Source organism: Podarcis raffonei, chromosome 2 (assembly GCF_027172205.1).
Source record: "Podarcis raffonei isolate rPodRaf1 chromosome 2, rPodRaf1.pri, whole genome shotgun sequence".
Lineage (NCBI taxonomy): Eukaryota > Metazoa > Chordata > Lepidosauria > Squamata > Lacertidae > Podarcis > Podarcis raffonei.
The window spans coordinates 77069532-77094845 of NC_070603.1; the positions used below are offsets into that span (position 1 = coordinate 77069532).

General features: G+C 43.0%; 2 protein-coding genes across 3 annotated transcripts; both read right to left on the bottom strand.

The window, feature by feature from the left end:
• Nucleotides 1–1046: 1046 nt before the first annotated feature.
• Nucleotides 1047–6341, bottom strand: TREX1 (three prime repair exonuclease 1). The gene is made up of 2 exons (XM_053377619.1): nt 3579–6341; nt 1047–2592 (listed from the first exon to the last, which is right to left on the bottom strand). The coding sequence occupies exon 2, from the start codon at nt 2582–2584 to the stop codon at nt 1577–1579; it is 1008 nt and encodes a 335-aa protein (XP_053233594.1). The 5' UTR covers nt 2585–2592; nt 3579–6341; the 3' UTR covers nt 1047–1576.
• A 92-nt stretch (nt 6342–6433) lies between these two features.
• ATRIP (ATR interacting protein) lies at nt 6434–24575 on the bottom strand. 2 transcript variants are annotated; one of them, XM_053377609.1, is made up of 14 exons: nt 24312–24575; nt 21774–22203; nt 20915–20997; nt 19893–20063; nt 19169–19284; nt 17698–17852; nt 16377–16451; nt 14242–14371; nt 13247–13948; nt 12233–12381; nt 10792–10883; nt 9700–9783; nt 8494–8746; nt 6434–6714 (listed from the first exon to the last, which is right to left on the bottom strand). In XM_053377609.1, the coding sequence occupies exons 2-14, from the start codon at nt 22183–22185 to the stop codon at nt 6647–6649; spliced, it is 2490 nt and encodes an 829-aa protein (XP_053233584.1). In that variant the 5' UTR covers nt 22186–22203; nt 24312–24575; the 3' UTR covers nt 6434–6646. The 2 variants fall into 2 exon arrangements, with proteins under 2 accessions (XP_053233584.1, XP_053233585.1); XM_053377610.1 differs by lacking the exons at nt 20915–20997; nt 24312–24575 and having other exon boundaries at nt 21774–21970.
• Between the last annotated feature and the right edge of the window lie 739 nt (nt 24576–25314).

Consider the following 25314-nt stretch of genomic DNA (forward strand, 5'->3'; position numbering starts at 1 on the left):
GCAGTGCTGGGTTGTTTCAAAAGCCCTTTTGCAAACATGTCCATGCTGCTCTTTAAATCTAGAGGTTCAAACAGCAGTGCTGGGAGTGGAGCGAAGCAGTTTCCATTGAAACTACTGCTAAGATGGGAGTTTTTTTCCCCCACGACCCATCACTTTAAGCTCCTGCTATTAATGTCACAAGGCAAATCTTTAAAAATGTAGCATAAACACCGACAACTGGGAAACACTGGCCTGCAAGTGCTCCAGCTGGAGAACAGCCTTTACCAAAGGTGTCATGGGCTTTGAACACTCGAACTCAGGACGCAAGGGAGAAACGTGCTAAGAGGAAGGCACGCTTGACAAATCCACAGTGATCAACTCCTGCCCAGAAACCAATGTCCCCACTGTGGAAGGATGTGTGGGTCCAGAACTGGCCTCCACAGTCACTTACAGACTCATTGTTAAAACCGTGTTTATGGAAGACAATCTTACTCAGCTACGAGTGATTGCCAAAGAAGAAGAAGAAGAGTCATGTCACACATCTGGTATGTGGGGTATATCTTGTAGGGTGGGTGTGGCTTGCCCAAAATGGCCTGGTTGAGTCAAATGTGGAAGGCCATGGGTGAGATATTCCTCGCTTCTATTCTAAAGTGAAGTCAGCAAATACAAACTACAACCTTGCTCTTTATGCCTAAGCTTTAGCTTTGGGCACTTCCCAAGGCGACATGGAACTTTCCAGTCAAGATTTTAGGAAATACTTAAAATGACAGAAAGACTCCGAACCGCTTTCCTCAACCACTTGAGTTTTTTAGCATTTTTTTTTTAATGGAAAGGAAGATGGCTGTTTTTACCCACCTTCATCTCTCTGGAATTTTAGGCCTTTCCCCCAATGAAAATTCACTTTTTCACATATATACCAGTGTACTCCAACATTTAGAGTTCTTACATGATTTTTAAAATTTATTTTATCCTTTTAACTTTTTACATTGTGCAGAATGGCTTGTAAAAAAACAGGAAGGAAAAAATCACAGCCCTTGAAGACACCAACAAAATAATAACAGCAAGAATCACCAAAATAATATTAATTTATTATCCACCCTCCACCCTAAGATCCCAGGTTACAGCAGGTTACAGCATTGAAACATAGTATTAAAAACAGTTTAAAACAATAGCCATAAAAATAAAGTGCATCCTAAAAACATAAACCTCAAACCTCAGCATTCTCCAAAAACAGTATAATGAAGGTGCCGGAAGCATCTCTGTGGGAAGGGAGTTCCATAGCTTAGGGGCCACCACAAAGAATGCCTTCCCTGAACCTCTAAGGGCGGAGGAACTATCAAAAGGACCTTCTCTGCTGATCTCAGCACACAAGAGGCTCTGTACAAAAGGAGGCCAATATCTGGAACCTGAATCATTTGAGGCTCACACCAGTATGAGCACCTTGAACTGGGCCGAGAAACAAACTGGAAACCAATGCCGCTGTTCTAAAATATGGGTTATAGAAGATCTAAATGGAGGGAGAAAATAAACCAGAGCTAGTGGAAACACATTTTTGCAGCTTGCAACTTACAGTATACAAAATCCAATGTATATTAAATTAAACAGGGTATTTAACTGCAACCCACATGACTACTAGCCCAAGAAACAGAATCAATATACCCTGAACACTCTTAATTTCATCAGGAATTATGAAAAATTTATCAGTACTTCTATGGTTTAGTGGAATATAATTATTATCTGCTGGTTCACCACCTTCTGGAAAAGGCCAGCGTGAAGTAGTTGCTGCTACTCTTTGCCGCGATTGCATCTGTAAGTGACTGGAGTGGCGTGGTTGAATGTTCCCAGGTGTTTTTGAAAAGGAAGCGTATCTCTCATTTTCCTTGTACATGGCTCTAATGGAATTAAATGGCATTGCATTTGAATCCATCCAGCACATAAGATCACTGGCACGTTGTTGAAATATGTTTATTAGCGCAATGACGTCTCCTTCTGCATTGTGACTGTTCGGAGGATATTCTCTGTAGAATTTAAAATACAAGTCACGAAGAGCATATTTTTTCCTGCTGCCAGGTGCGCTAGGTTGGTATGCAAACTGCTGAAGCTGGTTGTTCTCGCTGTCCAAGGCTTTCATGGCTTTAATAGTATCTGCACAATAGATTTCGTCAAGGGCTAAGTGACCCAGCGCAGAGAGTTCAGCTTTCAGCAAAGGAAAATCGTAACCATAGCCGTTGTGTGCTACCAAACAGATTGGTGGGTGCTGCCGTCTGAAGAAGGCCACAATCATGTGCAAAAGATGCAAGTTAAAGGTTTGCTTTCTGTTCATGGCAAACGCTTCATTCGTCAGTCCTGTAATGGAACTTGCTGCCGGGGTGAACAGCTTGTCTGGATTAATGCAAACAGACAGCTTATCTGCTAAACGTGGCAAGAGAGGTAGTGGTTTTGGGCAAGGATTGCCGTATTGAGGATTCTCCAAGGAATGTCTAGACACAGCAAACAGGCACATTTCTGCAATTTTAGGCTGCGAGGGTGGTAAGCCTGTTGCTTCCAGGTCCATAAAAACAAATGTCTCAATGGGTTTGGAGGGAGTCACAGATGTTGGCCACATTCTCAGGTCTAGGAAGAAAGAACAGTGAAAATTTGAGAAAGGCACAAGATGGCCAATGCAATGTATAGATCTCATGTTAATACTATGCCCGTAGGTACCCTTCCTTTCACCCTCTCAGTGTGGCAAAAATGCTTTAATAAATGAAACAGACACACAGCGGCAAGCCACAGATATACACGAGGAAGCCCCATGCTCAGGTTATTCGGGCTACACTGCCGACCCCCTTGCACCGCTTCGTAAAGGAGCTGCGCTTCATAAAATCAGAATCCTTGGAAGGGACCCCCAAGAGCAATCTAGTCCAACCCCCTGCAATGCAGGAATCACAGCTGAGGAAGGCTGCATGAGCCTTCCTACTGGGGGGGGGGGGCAAGAAGGCCTCTGTCACACCGATGTAGGGGTCTGTCTGGGATGCGGGCACCAAGCGCCCACTCTGTCCTCGAACTAGACGGGAGAGCTTCCTTCTCAACCCTGGAGGGAAGTCCGTGTTTTCTCCTGAGACAGCTCTCCCGGCGCCTCAAGGGCAGGTGGCTCCACAGCGCAGAGTCACGAGGGCGCCCTGTCTGGAAAGAGCCGCGCGCCCTTTTCCACTCCCGGGAGCTGAGCAACGCAAGAGGCCCGAGTTCGTCTTCCTGTGGCGGAGGGCCAGGAAGGGAGCAAAGCGGCTCCCAGCCCCACGTGAAGTGGCCGCATTCGCCGTGTAAATGCTTGGGAATCCTATCTATGAACCCAAGAAAATGGCGCCGTCCTCGTGCAGGCGCCACTGACGGGAAAGGGAGGCGATGTGCCCGCATTGCCGCGTTTTGGGTTGCGCAAACGGCACTCGCAAAGGAGGGAAATGTTAGGGCGGCCAAGCTCGTCCCATCCTTTTCCCTTCACGATCTCGCCTTATTACTACCTTAACCCCTAAATTCAAGAACAGCTGCGGAACCAAGCAGCGTTTCCCTTTCCGTTTTGCAAGCGCTCGGACTCGGAGCCTCCTGTTTAAAATACATACTGGAGTAGAATGGCGCGCAGGCAGCCTTCCGCGATGGAGACCTTCTCTCCAGTCCAGCGCCTCCTTCAGCCCTTTAGGATTTTAATTTTATTTTGATCTGCCATTAGGCGTTGGAAAGCCGCTCCCAAAGTTCCGGATGAAACCGAAAGCCCAAGCTCAGCTCCTCCCTGGCCACAGTCAGCAAATCAGGATCTCACAAAGCTTTGGAGCCCGTGGAAAAAGAACCATGTTTAAATCTGTGCATGTTACTGCAGCATCTAGCTTTGCCCGGATACCGTACTGTTTATAATCTGTTTTGGCTTGAAAAAGAGGATCAGCAATAACTGTCACTGAAAAAAACTGCAAGAGGAAAGCAAGTTCTCAAATCCATAGACAAAATAACTAGCCACAAACAAGTTTATACAGATAACAAAAGGGGCTTGCTTACATTCATGGTAGAGTAATAAGAGAACAATTGTAGAAACTGCCCAAACTTTCTAAGCAGCAGGCACTAGCCAAGAAGCAGGCTTTCTCCAAAATGACACTGAGACCACTTTTTAGTCGATTGTGGCTCATGCTAATAGGAAAAGGATAACAGGAGACAGAAATGGGATTGGTTTGCTCCTGTTCCACATTTAAAATATTATCAACATGTTGTTGTTGTTGTTTAGTCGTGTCCGACTCTTCGTGACCCCATGGACCAGAGCACGCCAGGCACTTCTGTCTTCCACTGCCTCCCGCAGTTTGGTCAGACTCATGTTTGTAGCTTCGAGAACACTGTCCAACCATCTCGTCCTCTGTCGTCCCCTTCTCCTTGTGCCCTCCATCTTTCCCAACATCAGGGTCTTTTCCAGGGAGTCTTCTCTTCTCATGAGGTGGCCAAAGTATTGGAGCCTCAGCTTCACGATCTGTCCTTCCAGTGAGCACTCAGGGCTGATTTCCTTAAGAATGGATACATTTGATCTTCTTGCAGTCCATGGGACTCTCAAGAGTCTCCTCCAGCACCATAGTTCAAAAGCATCAATTCTTCAGCGATCAGCCTTCTTTATGGTCCAGCTCTCACTTCCATACATCACTACTGGGAAAACCATGGCTTTAACTATATGGACTTTTGGTGGTAAGGTGATGTCTCTACTTTTCAAGATGCTGAATTATCAACATATAGGTCAATTATTTTCATTATGGCTATAATATATACAGTGTTGTCATTTTTCATATGCATTAGGTTAAGTATTTAGCTCCCACTTATTTATATAAAGATTAACACTATGCATTTCTCTGTCCTCACATCTCACAGGAGCATATTTGTTTCTGTTCAGTAGCTAGAGCTTTTGAACTACTACTGGGAAAATCAGACATCATAATACGGACATCGTAACAACAAAACAAGAACCGTTCTCAAAGTTGCAATCCTATGAGTTTGATATTACCCACTGCAAGCAGAAGCATTTAAAACACTAATTAAACTGATTCTGCTGTAACATGCTTACACAACTTCAAAAGTGATTTCACTACTAAGTGTTGAAGCACAGATATTAAATACACATGTGAGGGCTTGTTTTTAGTGACTCAGTCCCTGATGTAGCATAATTCCTAGAGAGGTAACTCAATACACTCCTATAATTCCCATAGACTTTTTCCCCTTACAGCTAGACAATTCTTACTGTGAACAGCACCACTAGTCCTTTGAAACTCATCAAGAATGAGGGTGGCTCCCTCTTGTAATGCAATACTTTAAAGATTTATTTCAGTTAAAGATTTATTCCAGTTAAAGGCAGAAATATTAGAACCAGGCACTCGGGAAGTATCAGAAGCTGAAGGAAGATACTGCTGCATTTCTAGTGGAGTTTATGAAAGAGACCTAGGCAAACTGGGGCAAGGTACTTCTAGGAGATTGGGTGTATGAATTTAAAAGCGCAAGATGAGATCACTGCATGGCAGAAGCAGGACTCTGGCATTCTAACCTCAATGTGCTTAGAACTCTGTGCTGGAGAGCAGGGACAAGTGCTCTAGTGCTGCTTCCCCATTTGGTTTCAGTGTTCCGTTGCGCCAGAAGCGGCTTAGTCATGCTGGCCACATGACCCAGAAAAACTGTCTGCAGACAAACGCTGGCTCCCTCGGCCTGTAAAGCGAGATGAGCACTGCAACCCCAGAGTTGTCTGCGACTGGACTTAACTGTCAGGGGTCCTTTACCTTTACTGTATGCCTACTGAGGGGAGCCTGTTCTGTTCACTGAGGCTCTCCATGCTATTTAGAAGCCTAGAAAATCCTGGCTCTGACCCTGCCCTGTTAAGAGTTAAAAACAGGGAAGGAGGATGTACCTGAAAGCAGATTCTGCAGTGAGAAATACCTTCACAGGCATACAACGTAAGGCTAAAAGGGTGAATGCAAAAGTGTTCAGAGCAAGGGATGGGTTATTTTATACAGTCATGCAAAAGCCAGAGGTAACTACACCCTCTGCACACACCTTTCTCCCCATCCTGGCAAGTGAGAAGGATTATCACCATTTATGTTCCACACAAACTGAAGCAAGGGCAAAAGGGTAGAAAGCAGGGCTTCTGGAGGGACATGGTCTGGGGGGTCCTGAGGACAAAGTAGAGAGGCTTGGAGGGATGCGTTCCCACTTCTGACAAACAGTGCAATCCTACGCTAGTCAATGTAGAATTGAGACCCACCGACTTTAACGAAACTCATGTCCTTGTGAAGCATTTATAGGATTGCAGCCACAGACAGGAAGTGGATTGTATGTTTTAGGAACACAAGCATTCTTCTGAAAATACAGTGAAATACATATTTAAGCAGGTTCCCACAATATTCAGTGATCTAAGGAGAGCAACATTTGAAGAGCAAAGCAGTCCTTCCCATAAACACAGAAACAGCTTTTTAGATTTTATTTTTAATATCACATCCTTCAGCCACCAGTGTTATATTACAATATATTAGGCTGCAAATTCATTGAGTAAAACAGTTTTTAAAAAAACATACTGCTTCCATTGGAATAGTTCCTGGTTACTGGACACTTGGGACAAGTTTAGTATATCAGAATTTGCCTTTTCTAGAAAGTAAACCAATATATTCTTGAACCAAGATTAGCTGCAGTCAATTTCTTGATCCTCAACTTCTGGTTCCAATGGGTACAGTTCATCCAATGCAAGTTCTGGGGGAGAAAAAACATGTATCTTATGAGTGAAAGAATTTCCCGGTGGACACCAACTCCCATCATCCTTGACCCTTTAGCCATGCTGGCTGGGGCTGATGGGAACTAGGGCCCAGCAACATCTGGGAGGCCAAGGTTTCTCATCCCTGCCTTATAGTGCGGTAAAGAGAAATGGAGGAAAATGTGGACCCTTGTAAAGACTCCCAATTTCCATTAGACACAACCCATCAGCCACTGTGACCAATGGTCAGAGATGGTGGGTATTGTAGTCCAGCAACATCTGAACAGCCACAGCCTCCTCGCCCCTTGTGCTGACAAAACTGAGCTGGATGGATCAACAGCCTGAGTTGCCATGATGCAGCTTCTATGTTTAGGAACTGGTTTAGCATGATGTGCATGAGCAGGAAGAAGCTGCAGTAAGCCTTGGGTCCACACACTGCCCACTCCTCCAACATGGCTGGGAAGAGGAGTTCAGAAGCATGTGCTTCTGCTTTTGGCTAACCACAGCTTGTTTAGTTGTCTAGACTCCGAACTGTGGTTAAACTTAATTACGGTTGATTTAAACAAGTCAGCTTCAAAAAAACATGGTTTAAACATGTTTCTGTTAACACAGTTTATCAGTCCAGACAACTCAACAAATCATTGTTATCCAAAGTGCAATCGGAAGCTTCTAAATTCCTCCTCCAAGCCGTGCATAAAGGAAGGAGGAGGGAAGTGTACAAGTCCAAAGTTTCCTGCAAGTCAGGAATGCACTGCTAAACCATGGTTTAGTACAACATAGGAATGTGGCCAGTATCTAAATATTAGCTATTGGAAAAAGATGGTTGTCCGGGTTTCACACTAGGAATGGTACTTTTAAAAAAGTTGTTACTATGCCAGTGAAAAGGCGACAATAAGGCCCTCTGTTTGGGAATAATTTAGACAAAGAACCGTAGATCAATAGTAGTGCAATGGTAAACACTATTACTCCCATTAAAAGTACCTGAGGCACCAGGGCTAGGAAAGACCTTTGCCTATGACCTTGAAGAGCTGCTTGTAGTCAGTGCCAAAGGCAATGGGCTAGAACAGGGTTTCCCAAACTTGGGTCTCTAGCTGTTTTGAGGGGGACACTACAATTCCCATCATCCCTGACCACTGGCCCTGCTAGCTAGGGATGATGGGAGTTGGAGTCCAAAAACAGCTGGAGACCCAAGTTTGGGAAACCCTGGGCTAGAGGATATACCAATGCTCAGGAGTCAACAGCAGATTCATATGCTTAACTACAGCAAAGTGTAAAGTAATAAAGTGGAATATGGTCATGATGCATCAAGGAATACAGCTGCAAACTGCAGAGAGGCAATACTAGCACTGGCCCCAGAATACCATGTACTTCTCTTGTATTGCTACTGCCTATTTATCTTCCTATCCTATTATTACTACATGAATTGGTAACAGCACAACCCACTGTGCCAATCCAATTCAAAACTAATGTGCTGTCCATTTAAACGCGGCCTTAGATTCACAGGTTCTAGCAAAGGAGAAACATTCAGTTTGCATGCACAGTAGATTGGCATGATATTAACAGTAAGGTTAAACAAATGTCCAAAGATCAGTACTGAAGTCAGTGAATAATAAAAAGCTAGGAAGCTTAAAGCTGCAAGCCTGTGCACACCTGCTTGAAGACATGTCCCACTGAACTTGGTACTCAGGTTTACTTCTGAGAAAACATGCACGGCTGCAGGTTACTTTAATGATATCAATATTCACTAAGATACACATATTTCATGCCAGCAGCCTCACCTTCACAGGCTTTCAGATCTGGAACTTTTCTGAGGATGGCTCTGACACCAGGCATGACGTGATCATATTGATGAAGCACTTCCAGGCAATGTTCATGGAAGAGTTTATCCCTTTGAGACAAACTGTGTAAGAGCAAAACAGTGTCCCGTAAAAACCGAACAACTTGCTTTCCACGCACATCAAACAAGTTTCCTTCCACCCTTCTGACCGTCAGCCATTGTCTATGCATCATTATAATAAGAGCCTTCACTACCTGTAGGAGAAAGCACAACACAGTTCTCAAACATGGCTTTTCCACTGCTGCCATTTTGCAAAGAGAAACTCATGGAGGGTAAGGCTGTCAATGGCTACTTGCCATGTTGCCTATGTTCTACCGCCACTATCGGGGGCAGCATGCCTCTGGGTACTAGCTGCTGGGAATCACAAGTGGGGAGAGTGCTGTTGCACTTAGGTTCTGGCTTGCGGACTTCCCATACATACTCAGTTGGTCCCTGTGAAAACAGGAAGCTGAACTATGATGGCCCTTTGGCCTGATCAATAAGTGTTCTTATATTCCTATGGAAGTGTACTCACAGAATTATTGAATTGTAGAGTTGGAAGGGACTCTGAGGGTCATCTAGTCCAACCCCCTGCAATGCAGGAATCTCAGCTAAAGCATCCATAACAGATGGCCATACAACCTCTGCTTTAAAACCTCCAAGGAAGGAGAGTTCACAACCTCCCAAGGGAGACTGTTCCACTGTCACACAGCTCTTGCTATCAGAAAGTTCTTCCTGATGTTTAGTCAGAATCTCCCTTCTATTAACTTGAATCCATTGGTTCGAGTTCTACCCTCCAGAGCAGGAGAAAACAAGCTTTGCTCCATCTTCCATGTGACAGCCCTTCAGATATTTGAAGATGGCTCTCATATTTCCTCTCAGTCTCCTCTTTCCCAGGCTAAACATACCCAGCTCCCTCAACCATTCCTCATAAGGCTTGGTTTCCAGACCCCTGATCATCTTGTTGCAGTACAGAAAAGTAAAATTGTTATTATAAATATTAATTATTCTTAAATCATGTGCTATAATAGGAAAGTGTTCCTTTCTAGTAAGATTACACTGATAATGCATCATGGATGGGTTAATTTTTCACCTTTAAAATAAATACAGACAAACTTGCTACAACCGGAATTATGCCGTAAAGGCCTCATTGCATTCAGTGGGTTACCTCAGAGTTGCACTGGCAGTCTGTTCCAACCAGTGAAACAGAGTTGCTGCAGCACTGCGCACACTTGGTCAGCAATCGAACAGTCTAAGACAAAATGAAACAAAAACCAAAGAACAGACTATGTAGGTGTCGAGATGAAGCAGGGGAGGGGAGGAAGCAAATGTCCATAAAGTACCAGACTCACAGTGCACTCACATATACATGTGCTCAAAGTAAGCCTCATTAAATTCAACGGGATGTAAGCAAATCTGCAGTCCTCTGCACACGTACAGTCGCACCTTGGTTATCGAACTTAATCCGTTCCGGGAGTCCGTTCAACTCCCGAAACCGTTCAAAACCCAAGGTGCAACTTCCAATTGGCTGCAGGAGCTTTCTGCACTCAAGCAGAAGCCATGTCGGAAGTTTGGCTTCCAAAAAACATTTGCAAACCAGAACATTTACTTCTGGGTTTGTGGAATTTGGGAGCCGATTTGTTCGGCAACTAAGCCATTCGAGAACCAAGGTACGACTGTACCTGGAAAAAATCTTCAAAGCAATGTACATTGGATTGAGCTTTAATATCCATTTTAATATGCTCATTCAATAGCATATTAACCAGGGCTAGCTCCAGGTTAGAGGAGGCCCTGTCTGCTAGGCTTCCCACCTGTTTCTGAGTGGTCTCCACTCAACACATCACCCCATAACTGCCCCTTTTCCTCCCATGGCTGGATACACACAACACAACCCTGCTTCAGTAATTCTGGGCACACATCCCCTCCTCTTTTCCTAACTGGGGTTGGACTTGGCAGGCAGCAGGAGAGGCAGTAGGCTGGGGTGCCCAGCAGTGACAACCCCCAAGGTGCCAAAAGGAGTGCCTGGCTGCTACTGCTTGCTGGCTGCAGCAATAAGATATCTGACTTCCCCACTGCTGGTTTCCACAAAAACCTTCTTCAGGTATGCACATTTAGGGTTAACAAAATCTGCAAAGGAAGCTTGCGGGGCTGAGCACTAAGTTGCAATCCCCCTCACCAGGATATCCTGTTAAATTAAGAAATTGAACCATTATTCCAAACTCACATTTTAAAAACCACCCAGAGATGCACACCCTTTTACCTCTTGTTCCAGCTGCAGCCAACACATCTCGGTCGCTGACTTATCTGGTCGTGATGTAATATACGTGTACAGTGCCAAGAGGAGACAGGTTTCTATAAAAAGAAATGTGTAGTAATAAAGTATTTCTATGTTATCCATTAGTAATGCTAATGCACTGCCTTAAAAACTAGAAAGTTAGGTATTCTGAATAGCAGCTCCCTGGGCCTTTTTATATAAAAAATTAAATAGCATTAAAAACCACACTTCAAATCCATTTCAAAAGTGCCTCCTAAAAAGGGGCAATGGGAAGGGAAAAGGAGGAATTACCATAAAGGACCAAGACTGAATCCTCTAAAATAACCTTGAAAGAATAATACGTCAGGTGGTGATTTGCACCACCTACTTCAGGCATAGGCAAACTTGGCCCTCCAGAAGTTTTGGGACTACAGTTCCCATCATCCCTGACCACTGGGTCCTGTTAGCTAGGGATGATGGGAGTTGTAGTCCCAAAACATCTGGAGGGTCGAGTTTGCCTATGCCTGACCTACTTCATTTGGATGAGCTCGTCTCCTTTGTGTCCGTTCATCTTCTTACTCCACCCTCAAAAAACTTCTCACTTCCTCAAATAATTAACTGTGGGTAAAAAAAGGGAGCTGAGGTGAGCCAGCAACTCGCACTGCTGTAAACAGCACAGCACAAAGGTTACAACTCCCACAGCTTTCTTCATGGGTAGGGCCCACCGCCTCAACACTTCTAAATTGTGCATTCTTTTTCTCTCTCCCTCTGCTGAGGGGAAAAGAAAAAGAGTTCAGCCAGTCTTCCTGAACTCCAGCGTAGTACCAGGCTTGGCAACCAACAGAGAGCTCCAGCAGTTGATCGCTGGGCCTGGATGCTATGCATGATGCCCAAAAAGGACCAGAACGTCAGATCACAAGACACCTAGCATGCAAAATCTTTGGCCTATTTAAAGAGCTGAAGGGAAACCAGAAAGTGGAAAACAAATTTATGATGGTGGCTCACAGCACCAAACGGTACACTGCATTTGTGCAAATTCTTAGGCTTTTTTGGCAGTTCACCTACACATCTGGAGAGAATGCTAGTTATTTTAGAGATACTACAGGCCGTCAGATCCACTGGTTGTTGACACAGGGTGTAAAACTCACAGGTGCATGTGAGCAACTGCCATCGTTTCTTCTTGTAAGCTAGCACTTCTAATTTTTTTCACTTCTTTGAAAGTCTGCTTTAATTGAGGCGCTGGAATGTTAACGGATAGCAAAATGGTTTCATGCAGAAGTTCAAGAATGCAGAAGTCTTGAGGCAAGTAATACAGTTTTTTCAGGCTGTAAGCTTAAAACACAAAAAATCTGTTAAAATAAACTAGTTAATTTTGGTTTTCGCTCCAGCTTTACAAAGTCAATGTTTCGTAAAAGCACTAGGATAGTGAAGATTTTCTCCCTCTCACCTGTACAAGAACAAAACTGAGCAGCCAGCTCCAAGTGCTGAGCAAATAAAGTTAACAACTGAACAGTTAGATGGACAGCAAACAAGGGAGAGTCAGAAGACAGGCAGCGGAGGAGAGTCTGTGTTTGTCTGTTCAACAAATGCTGAAAGCTTAATAGAAAAATAAAATACAAATTAGGGTAGCGGTAATAATTATTGCAGATAGTATATACTGTTAGAAAATGTCTAAGAGTCAAGTAATGCTATACATATTTACTCAGAGGTAAGTCCTACTGTATTCAAGTTTGTATGTTTAGGATTACAAAAGTAAGTTTTTCCACAAAGGCAAGAATGTTATTAGGAATCTGAACAGGAAAAGTTTGTAGCAGCATATAAAATGTATATATGGTTACATTTTCTTTCTACTATGCATTTAATTTGCATATGAATAAAGCACATGCTCAGAATGGCCCTATGCTTTGCCCATAAGACTTGAAAGAAGTTTTCAGGCAAGAATTGGACACAACCTCTTAGGAATTTATTCTGCACAAGAACAGTTGTTTTTCTAGAGTATTCAGTGATACATAATTGTTATTTGCTTGCATAATTTATATGCATTTCAGCGGAAATATGCAGAGGTTTCTCGGGGACTGTGCCCCTCCCCTCCAATTCTTCACAGTTGCATAACAATTAGCCTTTCTAATTGTCTTTCTGTAATGAATGGCAGCCTTTTATATGTTGTGTGTGTGTTTGCAAGACCTATCCTAATGGCATCCTTTACTAATTTGTTTGTGGGAGGGGGTTATTGTTTTGTTTCTGTTTTAACTATTTATTTTGTGCTTTTATCCTGTATCTCTCTCTTGTGAACTGCCCTGAGTTCTTCAAATGAGCAACAGTATATAAATTTAACTAACAACAACAACAACAACAACAAACAACAATAATAATAATATAACTACGATGATGTTGAATCTTAGATCAAGGCAGGAAGGAAATAGCTGTTTGGAAAAGACATTTCGCTCAAGTTGTATTTTACCTTATAAGTAAATCAACCGTTGACTTTTCAGCTAATTTCACCAGAACTCTGAGACACTGATTCATGATTCCATGTCTTTGGTACCCTGCTGCTGTAGCACACGAAGCCAAGAGCTGCAGCACCTTTTTAAATAGAGGATGTTGGGACTGGTCCACATTAGCAGTATTTTGGTCTGGGCTGGGCTCCTGGACTCTGCACTGCTTACTACAAACAGCTTCATCCTTCTCCAGAATTTCTGGAGCTGCCAAACCACAATCTGGTTTCATGGTAAGGGAGAGCAGTGTATAAAGAACATCCCAGCTATAGGATACCAAATAATAAAGAATGCCCAGGGACACAAGTGCAAACTCTTCCAGAGTAGACAAATTATCGTCTACACTTGACGCTGCACTTGAGGAGGTCCTGGAAGAGCAAGCGGATTGGTTCCCAGAAGAGCTTCCAGTCTTCATCATTAGGAGGAGGGCTTGGTGGTATGCACCAATATGATGTTCAAGGAGAGGAAGAAGATGTATTGCTCCAGGAATTTTATAGCGATTAAGGTGGGATATTCTTTGCTCAGTTTCTTCTGAGTTTTCTGCCAACGAGCCTTCATCCACAGCAATCAAATTCAATCCCGTTAAGGCAAGCTTCTGAGCGATTCTCAGTGAAGTTTCTTCTTCCTCAGAGCTTGCACTCCTGTTGCTGATGCTTCCTGTAGATCCTCTATGCAAACAGGCGCAGAAAAAATAAGTTGCTTAGTATCTTAACCCACTACAGTTTGCAAAGGCTTACAAAGAGCCAGGTCAACCTTTTCTTAATTTAACGTTTCCCCAAGAGCAGATGCCTTCTAACTTTACAATTCTACGATTCAATAATGATCCCAGGGCAGATTACAGCATAAAACATCTACATGAAACAGAGTTTATCTGCTTGCTGGATTTTTTGGGTCAGCAAAGGACGGCAGCGGGCATTGCTTAAAATTACATTCTAAGTATCACAAATTGCTGAAAACATACGTTTCAAAGGAACTCGATTGCACAGAAGGTCCAGACTGAGCATCAACGTTACAGCTAAGAAGATAGCAGAGGCCTAGTGATGATTCAGGAACGAGAGGCTGTTTCAGCAATGCATTGATCAAAATGGAACCTGCAACAATATAAAAATCCAGTGTTCAAGATGGACATTGCAACGGGGGTGTAAAACTGCCAAGCAGATGTTTTTGCAAATATAGTGGAAAAAGAAAACCAACAGTATTTGCATTTGCTATATAGTCTATGCCTTGATATAAGCGACATATGGTATGAAAAGAGTACCACTTGGACACATACACAGAAAGATGAGCACACACGTACATATATACACAATAGCCATTTCTACATATCACAGTAAGCTGTAAACCATGGTTTACTGGACACAAGCAAACTAGGCACACTCAGCTCCTACCCACTCATGCTGGGAAGAAATAAAACACACACCTCTAGACTCACAGCATGACACCCAAACTAGGGATCATAGTTTGTTCTGCTCCCACATTTGTATGAGCTTGGATGTAATGCTTAACCAGCGATTATGGTTTGTTTCCTCCCAGTCCAAGCAAGGAGGAGTGAAGTAAATGTAATTCCTTTGTGCCAATGCCATTATGTTCTCCCTTCTACTTGGAAAGAGAACCAAGTACATAAATTCTGACTATGTATAAAGAGGGCAGTTTGCCAGGAATTACATTTTAAAGCAAGCTATATTGCCCTTGCCTCTTGTTTTTGCTCTCAGGGGTGGAAAATCTGTAGCCATTAAGAGGTAATTAGGCTACGCCTCCTTTCAGCCCCAGCCAATGTGATTGGGGAGATGATACTATTGTAAAGGAAAGAGATAAGCCTCAAGATGGGTGTAAAAATAAGACTAATGTTGCATTTCAGATAGAGCTGTGTGTGTGTGTGTGTGAGAGAGAGAGAAAATACTGACTGCTTAGTCTACTTTCAGAAGACAACACAGTTCCCACACAAAAGAAAACCAAATTCAGTCACCCTCATACCTATTTATTGCAATGTTAGGCTAAACCAATACTGCAATTGCACTTACAAAACAGCAGGTGCAAGGAAGACAATATGACACATTACAGACAATCATAAGCGTGACCAGTTGCAGAATGGAAAGAACAGACATCTTCAACATCTATTTTTGGACCAAGTTTGCTTATGGTGACATCTGCAGCCGAAGAGAGTCCTAACCCACATTATGGGAACCCCAAATTCACAATCGGAGTAGTTTACTTGAAACCCACTGCTTAGAAACTACCGTGTTAAGTGGCACATACATTGTTGAAACAAATAAATATTGGCCCCTTTATATTTGGCTTCATCCATCAGAAGAATGGTCAGCGTTTGGTCAAACAGACACTTTTGAAGCCGCCACAAAGGTAATTCACTCCCAAGTAGCATCAACCAGCTGTGAGTCCGGTAACTATAACAACATTGGCTAGATTAGCTTTGAAACATTAACAAGAATTAATATTTAATGTAGCTTAGAAACTCATTATGGTGAAACTGTCTGTCTTGTTTGTTTACTCCCATTCATACATTAAAGGTTATTGATAAGGTTGCTTCGGCGTTATTTGTGGCTCAGAATACCGTATTTTTCGCTCTATAAGACGCACCAGACCACAAGATGCACCTAGTTTTTGGAGGGGGAAAACAAGAAAAAAAATATTCTGAATCTCAGAAGCCAGAACAGCAAGAGGGATCGCTGCGCAGTGAAAGCAGCAATCCCTCTTGCTGTTCTGGCTTCTGTGATAGCTGCGCAGCCTGCATTCGCTCCATAAGACGCACACACATTTCCCCTTACTTTTTAGGAGGGAAAAAGTGAGTCTTATAGAGCAAAAAATACGGTACTTGCAATTCATAAAAGCAGTGCCAATTTCTGCTTGATTTATAACTCAAAAGGGTTTGGGGGCAGCTGGCATTCTGGGAAACAGGGACACACTCAGAAGAAGAGGACTTAGAAACTTATTGCGTGGACTTCACTGCTTAACAACTCACAGCAGTATTTTGGGGCTCCTATTATCATTATGAGATCATATTTTATGCTTTCAAATATAAGTTGCCAACCCCAGTCCTAAGAAATGTATGCAACTGGAGTATTTCTTAGCTGAAATTACCTTTTCTTTGAGCAAAGATATTCAAACGTGTTACTTGCTTCACAAGCTCATTTTCTTGGTTAGGCATCTTACTGTCTGGAAAGAAATCTTTGTAGTAATTCAAGCAGTCATATTCAATTCCCTTTTGACTTTTAGCCCTATCTATACTGCCTTATATCATGAGACAATAGCACTGTTGTTGATGTTTCATTTTCATGCTTTAACTGTAGCAAACAGAGATACATATATTTAAGTGGGTTAAAAATGTATTTTGCTACATCAGAAAATCAGCAGGGGCTCACACCCATTCCATAGGCTAGATGTAGAATAAGTAAATGTATTTGCCTGGTTAGGTTATCTGAAGCCAGCATAAACTGAGAACTTCAAGACTAAGGGTACCATTTAAGAACCTGGATCTGGGTTCAAGTCTAGTCACTTGTAAACTGACAGGTTAATTTCTGCTTGTGTGCTTTTAGTAGCAGTATTACCTGGAGATATTAGTAGGTGATCATGCTTATCTCTGTGTTGTGAAAGCTTTACCTTGAATTAAGGTAAACCAGTGCTATTAAAGACAGAAGAGCAATCCAGGCCAGTATTATAGAGAAGAAATATGTGGATTAGGAATTAACAGTAAACCATACAGTGTAATTTTGCCACCAATCATGTCCAAAGGCCTTAAAAAACTGACACCCTTCAATTAAATTAAACTAAACAATCATGAAGAAACCACACAGATCCCTGTGCACCTAACAGCAAGTTGGAATTCCAAGCTTAGAAGCCTTGTCAGCTAGCTCATTGCTTTCAGTTCCAACACATCCAGAAACCTAGTAAAAATGGCATGATACTCCTGAGTGAATAGCCTCCAACTGGGGGGAAATTACAGAAAGCAAAGGGAGCAAACTGAAGCTCAGTAAATGTAAGTCTAACAATGAACTGCAGGAATCAAAAGCTTTTTTTGCCCAAGCCCAATCATTTAATTTAGCTTAACAGAAAGTTTGCACATATTTTTGCATTAAACCCAGACAATACAGGTGGAGGTTTATTTTAATAGTTTGGTGTCCTACGGTAGATAAACACCACTCACAGGTAGTCTATGGACTTGGAACTACCGGTAAACAGTAGTGGAGTGGGCCCTCTGTGAGTGTAACCAGAGGCAAAAGACCCAGCACTTGTTCAGCTGTTCTGCATGGCGGTGCTGACTCTAGCTGCTGCTGCACATCTTCCATCCATTTTTGCAGGACCTGCTTGAAGCCAAACTCTATTTTTGCCCAGGTGAGCAACCAGGGTGACATCACGGCAAGATGCACAATGGTCAAATATAACTAACTAAGAATTTACATACCCTTAATAAATGGCAACGCTTGGACACACAATTGTGTTCTGGAGTACGACGGTTTAGGCGAAACCTCAGATCGAAAAGAGTCTTTAGTGGGGAAACTTTTTTTCTCCTGAGTACATTCTTCAGATTTTGAAATATTACGAGGGCTCTTCTTTGGACTAAATGGTTAAATAAAATATCTGAATCAGTTGCAAAACATTATTTAAAATGATTAGGTTATTATTTACATTTGTAAACTGCTCCTTATCCAGGAGAATCCCAAGTCAGAGGAAAGAACAAAGTATAGTACAGTAATTGAAAAATAATTCAAAACCGCTCAAGAGCAACGTCTAAAACAAACATAACAATTCACTTACCTCCCCTAAATACTTGTGTGAATCATTAGAAAACGAAGAACACTTGAATAGGAGAATATGCAGGGTAAATTTCTTCTATAGCAACTAAAAGAATTTTCTCCAGAATACTGGATGCATGATCTGTAGTGTGCAATATTTTTCTCCTGTTATCCCTCCTCATCCAAAGAAATCCTGTTGGACCTTATTTGTCAGGGAACTGCCATCGGAGCCAAGAGTGGAGGTAAGGCTCCCCAACGATGCAGGAGAAGGGACCAGCAGGGAGAGAGAGAACACTTCCTTTGGGGAAGGAAATCAGCGTGACACCAGGAAGAAAGGGGAGCAGGGAAGGACTTCGGAGAGATGGCTCCAAGACTCTTCCACAGAGACCAGCGGGGAGAGCCCAGGACCTCCGCTGGCCACGCCCACTCTGCGCAGAAGACTTCCACGCAGGGAGGCTAGGCGGAGACTTGGCGTCAAAGAGCTTTTATGTTGGAAGAAGTTCAGGAAACACTCACTGACGGATTCTGCCAGTGACTGACACAGCCACGGAGAAAGGGCTGACCAGCCAGGGAAAGGTTTAGCCAGACAACGTTGCCTAGAGCAGCAGCCCCCTTACGCACGAGCAACCCCCAATTCCCTTTACATTATTGTATATATTTTATGCAAGAGGGAGTTCCACAAATGGGTGGGCCAGCACAAGAAAGGCCCTATTCTGGGTCATGTTGACCAACGGGACCACGAAACAGGCCTTCCATGCAGATTGCTGGGCCCAACCTGGCAGATATGGGAGAAAGTGCACCATCAAGGCCTTGGGTCTCAAGATATATAGTGGTCAACACCTTGACTCGGGCCTGATAGCAAATAGGCAGCCAGTGCAGTTTGCATAGGAGCAGTGTCAAGCAGGTGCAAGCAGACTGCACCAGATATTAGTTCATTCTGGAAGATTTTGCAAATTAAAGTCAAACTTGTTTTAAGAATTATGCTGTGCGTTCAATGATAAGTCTCCGCACAACAGCTTGCAAGATGAAAACAGCAGTGCTATTAATTACATTCAGATATAAGAGGGATAGATGCTCAAACTCCTGGCTGGCCCAACTGTCTGGAATTTAGTGGACAGAATTCATCTTCTTACTTCATACCTGGTATATGGCATTGAAGGAGTAACAGGTTTAACTCTTTCGCAGTTTGAAAGCTTCATTCTCAGCTCATTCATTTCTGCATCTCTGAACTGCAGCTCAGACTTCAGAGACTCCAACTGAAAGAATAAACGTAACATTAGAAACCCATTTTTTAAAAATGATAAATTATTAATTTCAATTAGGAAAGCTGAGTGTTTAAGAATCCAATCCTTTCTTTGTGAAAACATGAGTGATTGGGATAGAGTGTAAAAAGAGCTTTGCTAGTGAAATATAGACACCACACTTGCCGTCCATTAGCATCACAACCAGAAATAACAGGGCAGATTTCTCTAATAGAGGTATTTAACCTTAATTCTCAAATGGCATTATTCATCGGTTTAAAATGAAATGTACATTCCTTATTTTTTTTTAAAAAAATCATTTTCTAAAAACATAAATTGTAAAAAGAATAGAATTAACAAGAAGAAGCCCTTATGTGTACAAAACAAGCCACTAATAATTTTGACAAAAAGTAGCTCATTATTTCCTTAATTCAATAGCAGTAATAAAAATACCAAATCTGACATGGACTTCCATCTTTTCAATGTTCTTCTATTTAGCATAGCACTAAAAGTCCTTAATTTTTTGCTTAAAGAGGGGAGGGAAGAAAAGGAGGAAAAGTTTAAAAAGAACCTTCAAACAAGGTTTTGTTATGGATTCCCCCCCACCCTTAATTAAATACTACCTTTCTGGAAAACTCCTTTTCTTTTTCACATATAGTTTGAGCTTTCTCCATTTCCAGTAGCGCGTATGATTTTCGCTGTTCCTCTGCAGTGGATTCCATCTGCTGCATTGAATCCCGTAAAATTTTGATTTCTCCATTTTTAATTAGGATTTCATCCTTCATTTCCTTCAGCTGCAAATTCACGAACATGATGCAAGCAGAAGAATTAAATGCATTTTGCAAGCTTTATTTCACATACCGCCTCCCCAGTAAGACCATTGCTCCCATTAAGATTAAGAATGTGATGCCAGACACCACCATGTAAAACTGCATCAGACTGGGCTGTTAAGAAGAGCAGTAGACATCAGACTTCTCACCCCTGGTTCACTTAATCACTGAGGTCTTGCAACAAGCATTTTTTTTAAAAGTCTATACAACCTATCTGAGCAAAGTCCAGCTTCTACATACATTTGCCTCACTACTCCGGTGGTCAAATAACTCTCTAAATTCCATAAGAAACAGTAACTGCTGAGAGAAAAAAATGAATCAGTCACTTGTCATCCTTAAAGGTAAAGGGACCCCTGACCGTTAGGTCCAGTCATCACCGACTCTGGGGTTGCGGAGCTCATCTCGCTTTATTGGCCGAGGGAGCCAGCATACAGCTTCCGGGTCATGTGGCCAGCATGACTAAGCCGCTTCTGACGAACCAGAGCAGCGCACAGAAACGCCGTTTACCTTCCCGCCGGAGCGGTACCTATTTATCTACTTGCACTTTGACGTGCTTTCGAACTGCTAGATTGGCAGGAGCAGGGACCAAGCAACAGGAGCTCACCCCATCGCGGGGATTCGAACCGCCGACCTTCTGATCGGCAAGTCCTAGGCTCCGTGGTTTAGCATATACAACAATAGGTCCTCCCCCCAATCCCCTCGTAGAGGTATTTTCCCCACGAAATCCAAATCGTGGGTCCACAACTTCAGCACTGGCATATACCACAGAGCATGGCTGCCTTAAGACCAGAACTCTTTCAGAAAACAAAACAAACCTTTTTCTCAGCTTCCTCATATTGTGCTTGAAGTGCCTCAAGTCTAAATTGGTCTTTTGATGAGGTTTCTTCTGTGCAACTTCCTGTTTACAGAAATAAACTTGTGAATTGTGATCTCAGGATTTGACCTAAACAATTCAATTCTTTTGTGATTGAGGGTAGCAATTAACGATCTAGATCTATGTATGAGGATTTCGGTATAAAACTTGTTCCATGAGATTTTTGCTCCATGGGATCTTCCAAAACAACTAAGCTGTATAAATTCCATAGAGCTTGGCATTTAATTCTGCTTGCACCCCAGTACTCAGAAAAAGAAGACAGCATGGCAACCTGCACGATCTGTGTACCAGAACCATCAGTATTCAGTCTGCTACATGGACTGAAGTAGAATCAACAGTTTTCATGGTGTAAAAGATCTAAATGTCCAGACATCCAATTCTATAAGGCAATCATAAACATTTCCACCAAGAAAATAAATTCTAATGACCCTAAAGCTGCAACTCTCTTCACACTCCCCTGGAAGCGAGTCCCACAGCTCAATGGGATTTACTTTTGTGCACATGTGCACACAATTGAGCTCATGGCTCAGGGTCCCTTCTATAATTCTATGACATGCCCATACTGCCAGCACAAATGAGGACCAGAATACACTGTTACATAGCACCAAGCTGTACCTCTGAGACCTGAAATTCTTAACTACACAGTCCAAACACTGTGGGTAGGAGATGGGGTGGGCAGGGAGGGAGGGAGGAAATACCTAAAGCATATTTGTTGCAGTTTCTTTCCAAATGCTTATGTAAGAAGATGCTAACTTCTCCCTACTGATGCAAATTTGAAACAGCATTTAGACTGTACATACCAAACTGCCCTGTAGATTTGGGAGCAATATTCCATTGCTTAATATGATCAGATGTTTTGATGGTGCTATTTGGGTGGGAAGACAGTTCCACATTCTGCTTAGGTTTCACTGTGTTCGCATTTAAAGAAGCGTTTTGTGTCAATGCCTGGGAAGCAATAATATCTATCTCCTCCAAATCATCTGCTGTAAAGTCATCATTGTCCCCAAACGGATCCTCCAATTCTTTATGCTCAGTTCCAGCATGACTTTTGTAACGCTTGCTTGGTGGAAAGCCATCTTGACAGTTTCCAATATTCCTTCGGTTTGTAGCTCTCTGGAGAGATAATGGTGAAGTGGTAACTTTTGCCTGATCCACACCATACAATATGGAGCTGTTTCTCTTCTTATTCCCAAATAAATGGTTCACCGACATTCTGTGTTAGAAATTAGTCTGGCAAGTAAGGGAAATATAAAATGTATTAAAGTCAACCTGATTTAAAAGCATCAAATTCTGCATAAAAATGATTTTAAAAAAACAACCAACTTCCTATCCAAGTGTCAAAATCCAAGAAGGATGAGACAGATCAGCAAGGGGCCACTGTTCAAACTAGCTTTGAGTATTATTGGCTTCTCTCTCACTCATCAGCATTTACCGCATTTTTTGCACCACAACACTCACTTTTTTCCTCCTAGAAAGTAAGGGGAAATGTCTGTGCGTGTTATGGAGGGAATGCCTATGGGTGGCGGGGGATTTGCTGCAGTCGTGAGCAGAGGATCCATGGTTCCCCTTCCTTCCCTCCTCCGTGGCTCGCTTGAAACAGCAAAGCGGGAGAAGAGCCGCTGAGTGGGGAGGAGAGAGGGACAGAGAGCCTGCTTCTTTAAAGGAGCAAAGTGGGAGAGGAGAGGAGCCTTCTCTTCTTATACCCCTCTCCTGCATTATTAGCAGCATCCTTCTCCACCCACCCCACGCATGTTCCTTCTCCCCTTAAACCCCTCTTCTGCATTATTAGCAGCATCCTTCTCCACACACCCCACGTGTGCTCCTTGTCCCTTGAGTGCTTTTCCTTCCCTCCCCACTTAAAACGTGGTTACAAAGCACGGATCCACATGGATCCTCAGGATTTTTGCACCGGGTCACCCCAAATTCACCATCAGATCACATAGCATGTCCATGGCTACATCTTGCAGCAAAAAAATCACGCACCCACTATTGCCTGGGGCCACAGTGGTGCAAAAACGTGGTTACAAAGCATGGATCCACATGGATCCTCAGGATTTTTGTATTGGGCTACTCCAAACTCACTGTCAGATCACATGTCTGTGGCCACAGCATGAACTACAAAAATCATACATCCACTGTTTCATTTAGAATATTTTTTTCTTGTTTTCCTCCTCTAAAAACTACGTGCGTGTTATGGTCGGGTGCATGTTATAGAGCGAAAAATACAGTATTCCCTACAACAGGTACTCTTACAGCCCAACTGTATGCATGCTTACTTGGAAATCAGTCCCAATATATTTTCTGGTCCTTACTCATAGCTAGATGTACAAAGGACTTGAGTTTACACCTGCTTGTTAGTATGTCCAATGATATGCCAAGCCCACTAAAGAATCCAAGGAAGGATTCTGGTATTTATACAGAATCAGCATCACTACAAACATTTTAAAACAGGTTTAAACCCAAGCAACAACCTGCATGTGGATCAGCCTTTCTACTGATTCTAGTGATTTCATAACCTATGGGGTTAGATTCTTGATTCTGAGAGAATATAAGCAAACATTTAACTTCGTAACCACAAGATTTTCTTAGCTTTCTTTTAAGAACAGTTTGTTTTCTGCACTACAGAGAAAAGTATGAAGGCAGAACGGAGATACAATTTTCTTAAAATTTATAAACCGTGAAATTTTGAACTGAAACTCACTGTGTACATTGAAAGGGCCCTGCATATGGGTTGCTGGCAGAAGAGAATAAATACTCAGGCACTTTAATACCCAAGTCCACACATGCTTACCCAAAAGCAAGCCCACTGAGTTCAGTGGGCCTTTCACCACAGTAAAAGTACACAATATCTTAGATTCTAAAGCCCTCACATTCATAGACTCATCTCTAGCTCAGTTAGCAGAGCATGGTGCTGATAATTGTAGAGTTGCAAGGTAGACCCTGAGGGCCATCTAGTCCAACCCTCTGCAATGGAGGAATCTCATCCCATCCAATATGAAACCATACTGAACCCTGCTTAGCTTTGCAAATGTGCTAGCAGTTTTATCACTGCACCACAGTCTATCATATCCTTTTAGCATCCCAATCTAGATATGCTGTAAGCCTTCCTACCACGTTCCTGTTTGGTCATGTAGCATGTCACCTGCAAAAAAAATTGCTTATGGCACAATAAACTAACTAGATGCCTCTGACTTGCCCCCAACAAAAGCACGCAGCCACCCTCCTGCAACGTCTCACTTGAAAATGGGAATTATCTTAACTTACACGCTTTTCTAATATCGCAGCCTGAGCTGCGGAAGATGAGGCATTGGGGAGGGGGCAGAAAGTTACCGACAGACCTGATAGTATTCAGAAACAGCATTGCCATCATCCCCGTGCCTCTTCCGCCACAGAGCCGTGGAGCAGCTCCATGATCCGGCGATGCCTTCACCTGCAGCCAGGAATGCAAACTCACCGGATTTGCCCAAGGCGACCTGCCGGGGTATAAAGTGGCCGCGCGCCCCAGCGAGGCGCACAGAAAAGAAAGACGCCCCCGCCCACCCGGGAAGCGCCTCGGCGGGCCCTTCTCTCCCGCTTGCGAACAGAGGGCTCCTCCCCTGTCCCGGCCAACCAATCAAGGACCGACTCTGTGCGGCCGGCGACAACATCGTCCAGTCAGCTCAACGGAGGAAAAAACGCAGAGCTCCAAAGGAAGGCAAATGCAGAAATGCAAGGCCCTCGGCAATTGGCCGATTGGGACGTTTCTGTCTCTGCGGATTGGCCAGAGGCCCAAAGCCGGATGTCCGGGTTGCCTCTGACGCCTTGGCCATCCCTAGTTCACTCCTGTAAAAAGGGCATCTGCGTCCCCGCCTTCCAAAACAACAATTAAAAAAAAAGTAGAAGCAACTACAGAAGCACATGCTTATTTCAAACTCGAGCTTCATTGTGTGCGAAGAAGTTATTCACGTATTTAATTTACATTTTTAAGATTGTATGAAAGCACACACCAGCTAAGCAGAATACTGTATGTAATGGCTTTTATTAAAGTATTTGCTTGTATTCCTATTCAGGGTATTTTTTTATTCCTCCTTTTAATTCTGATATTTTGCAAGGCGACTTTCAATCTAAGCAATAGTAAAACTCCCCACAATATTACAATGTGCTGAAGCAGAATTATATCTGACAACCCTCTTCCAGTCACGTTGTGCTCCTACCACTCTCAGCTAGGGACTATGGAGGTTGTTGTTTAGTCGTGTCCGACTCTTCGTGACCCCATGGACCAGAGCACGCCAGGCACTTCCGTCCTCCACTGCCTCCCGCAGTTTGATCAAACTCATGCTGGTAGCTTCAAGAATACCATCC

Coding starts and splice junctions, on each gene's coding strand:
- ATRIP (XM_053377609.1), bottom strand. CDS start 22,185: ATGTCGGTGAACCATTTATTTGGGAATAAGAAGAGAAACAGCTCCATA. Junction 14,372..16,376: donor TATCTTTGCTCAAAGAAAAG/GTAATTTCAGCT, acceptor ATATTGTTGCAG/GTTCCATTTTGATCAATGCA. Junction 9,784..10,791: donor GGCTGCAGCTGGAACAAGAG/GTAAAAGGGTGT, acceptor ATTTTGTCTTAG/ACTGTTCGATTGCTGACCAA.
- TREX1 (XM_053377619.1), bottom strand. CDS start 2,584: ATGTGGCCAACATCTGTGACTCCCTCCAAACCCATTGAGACATTTGTT.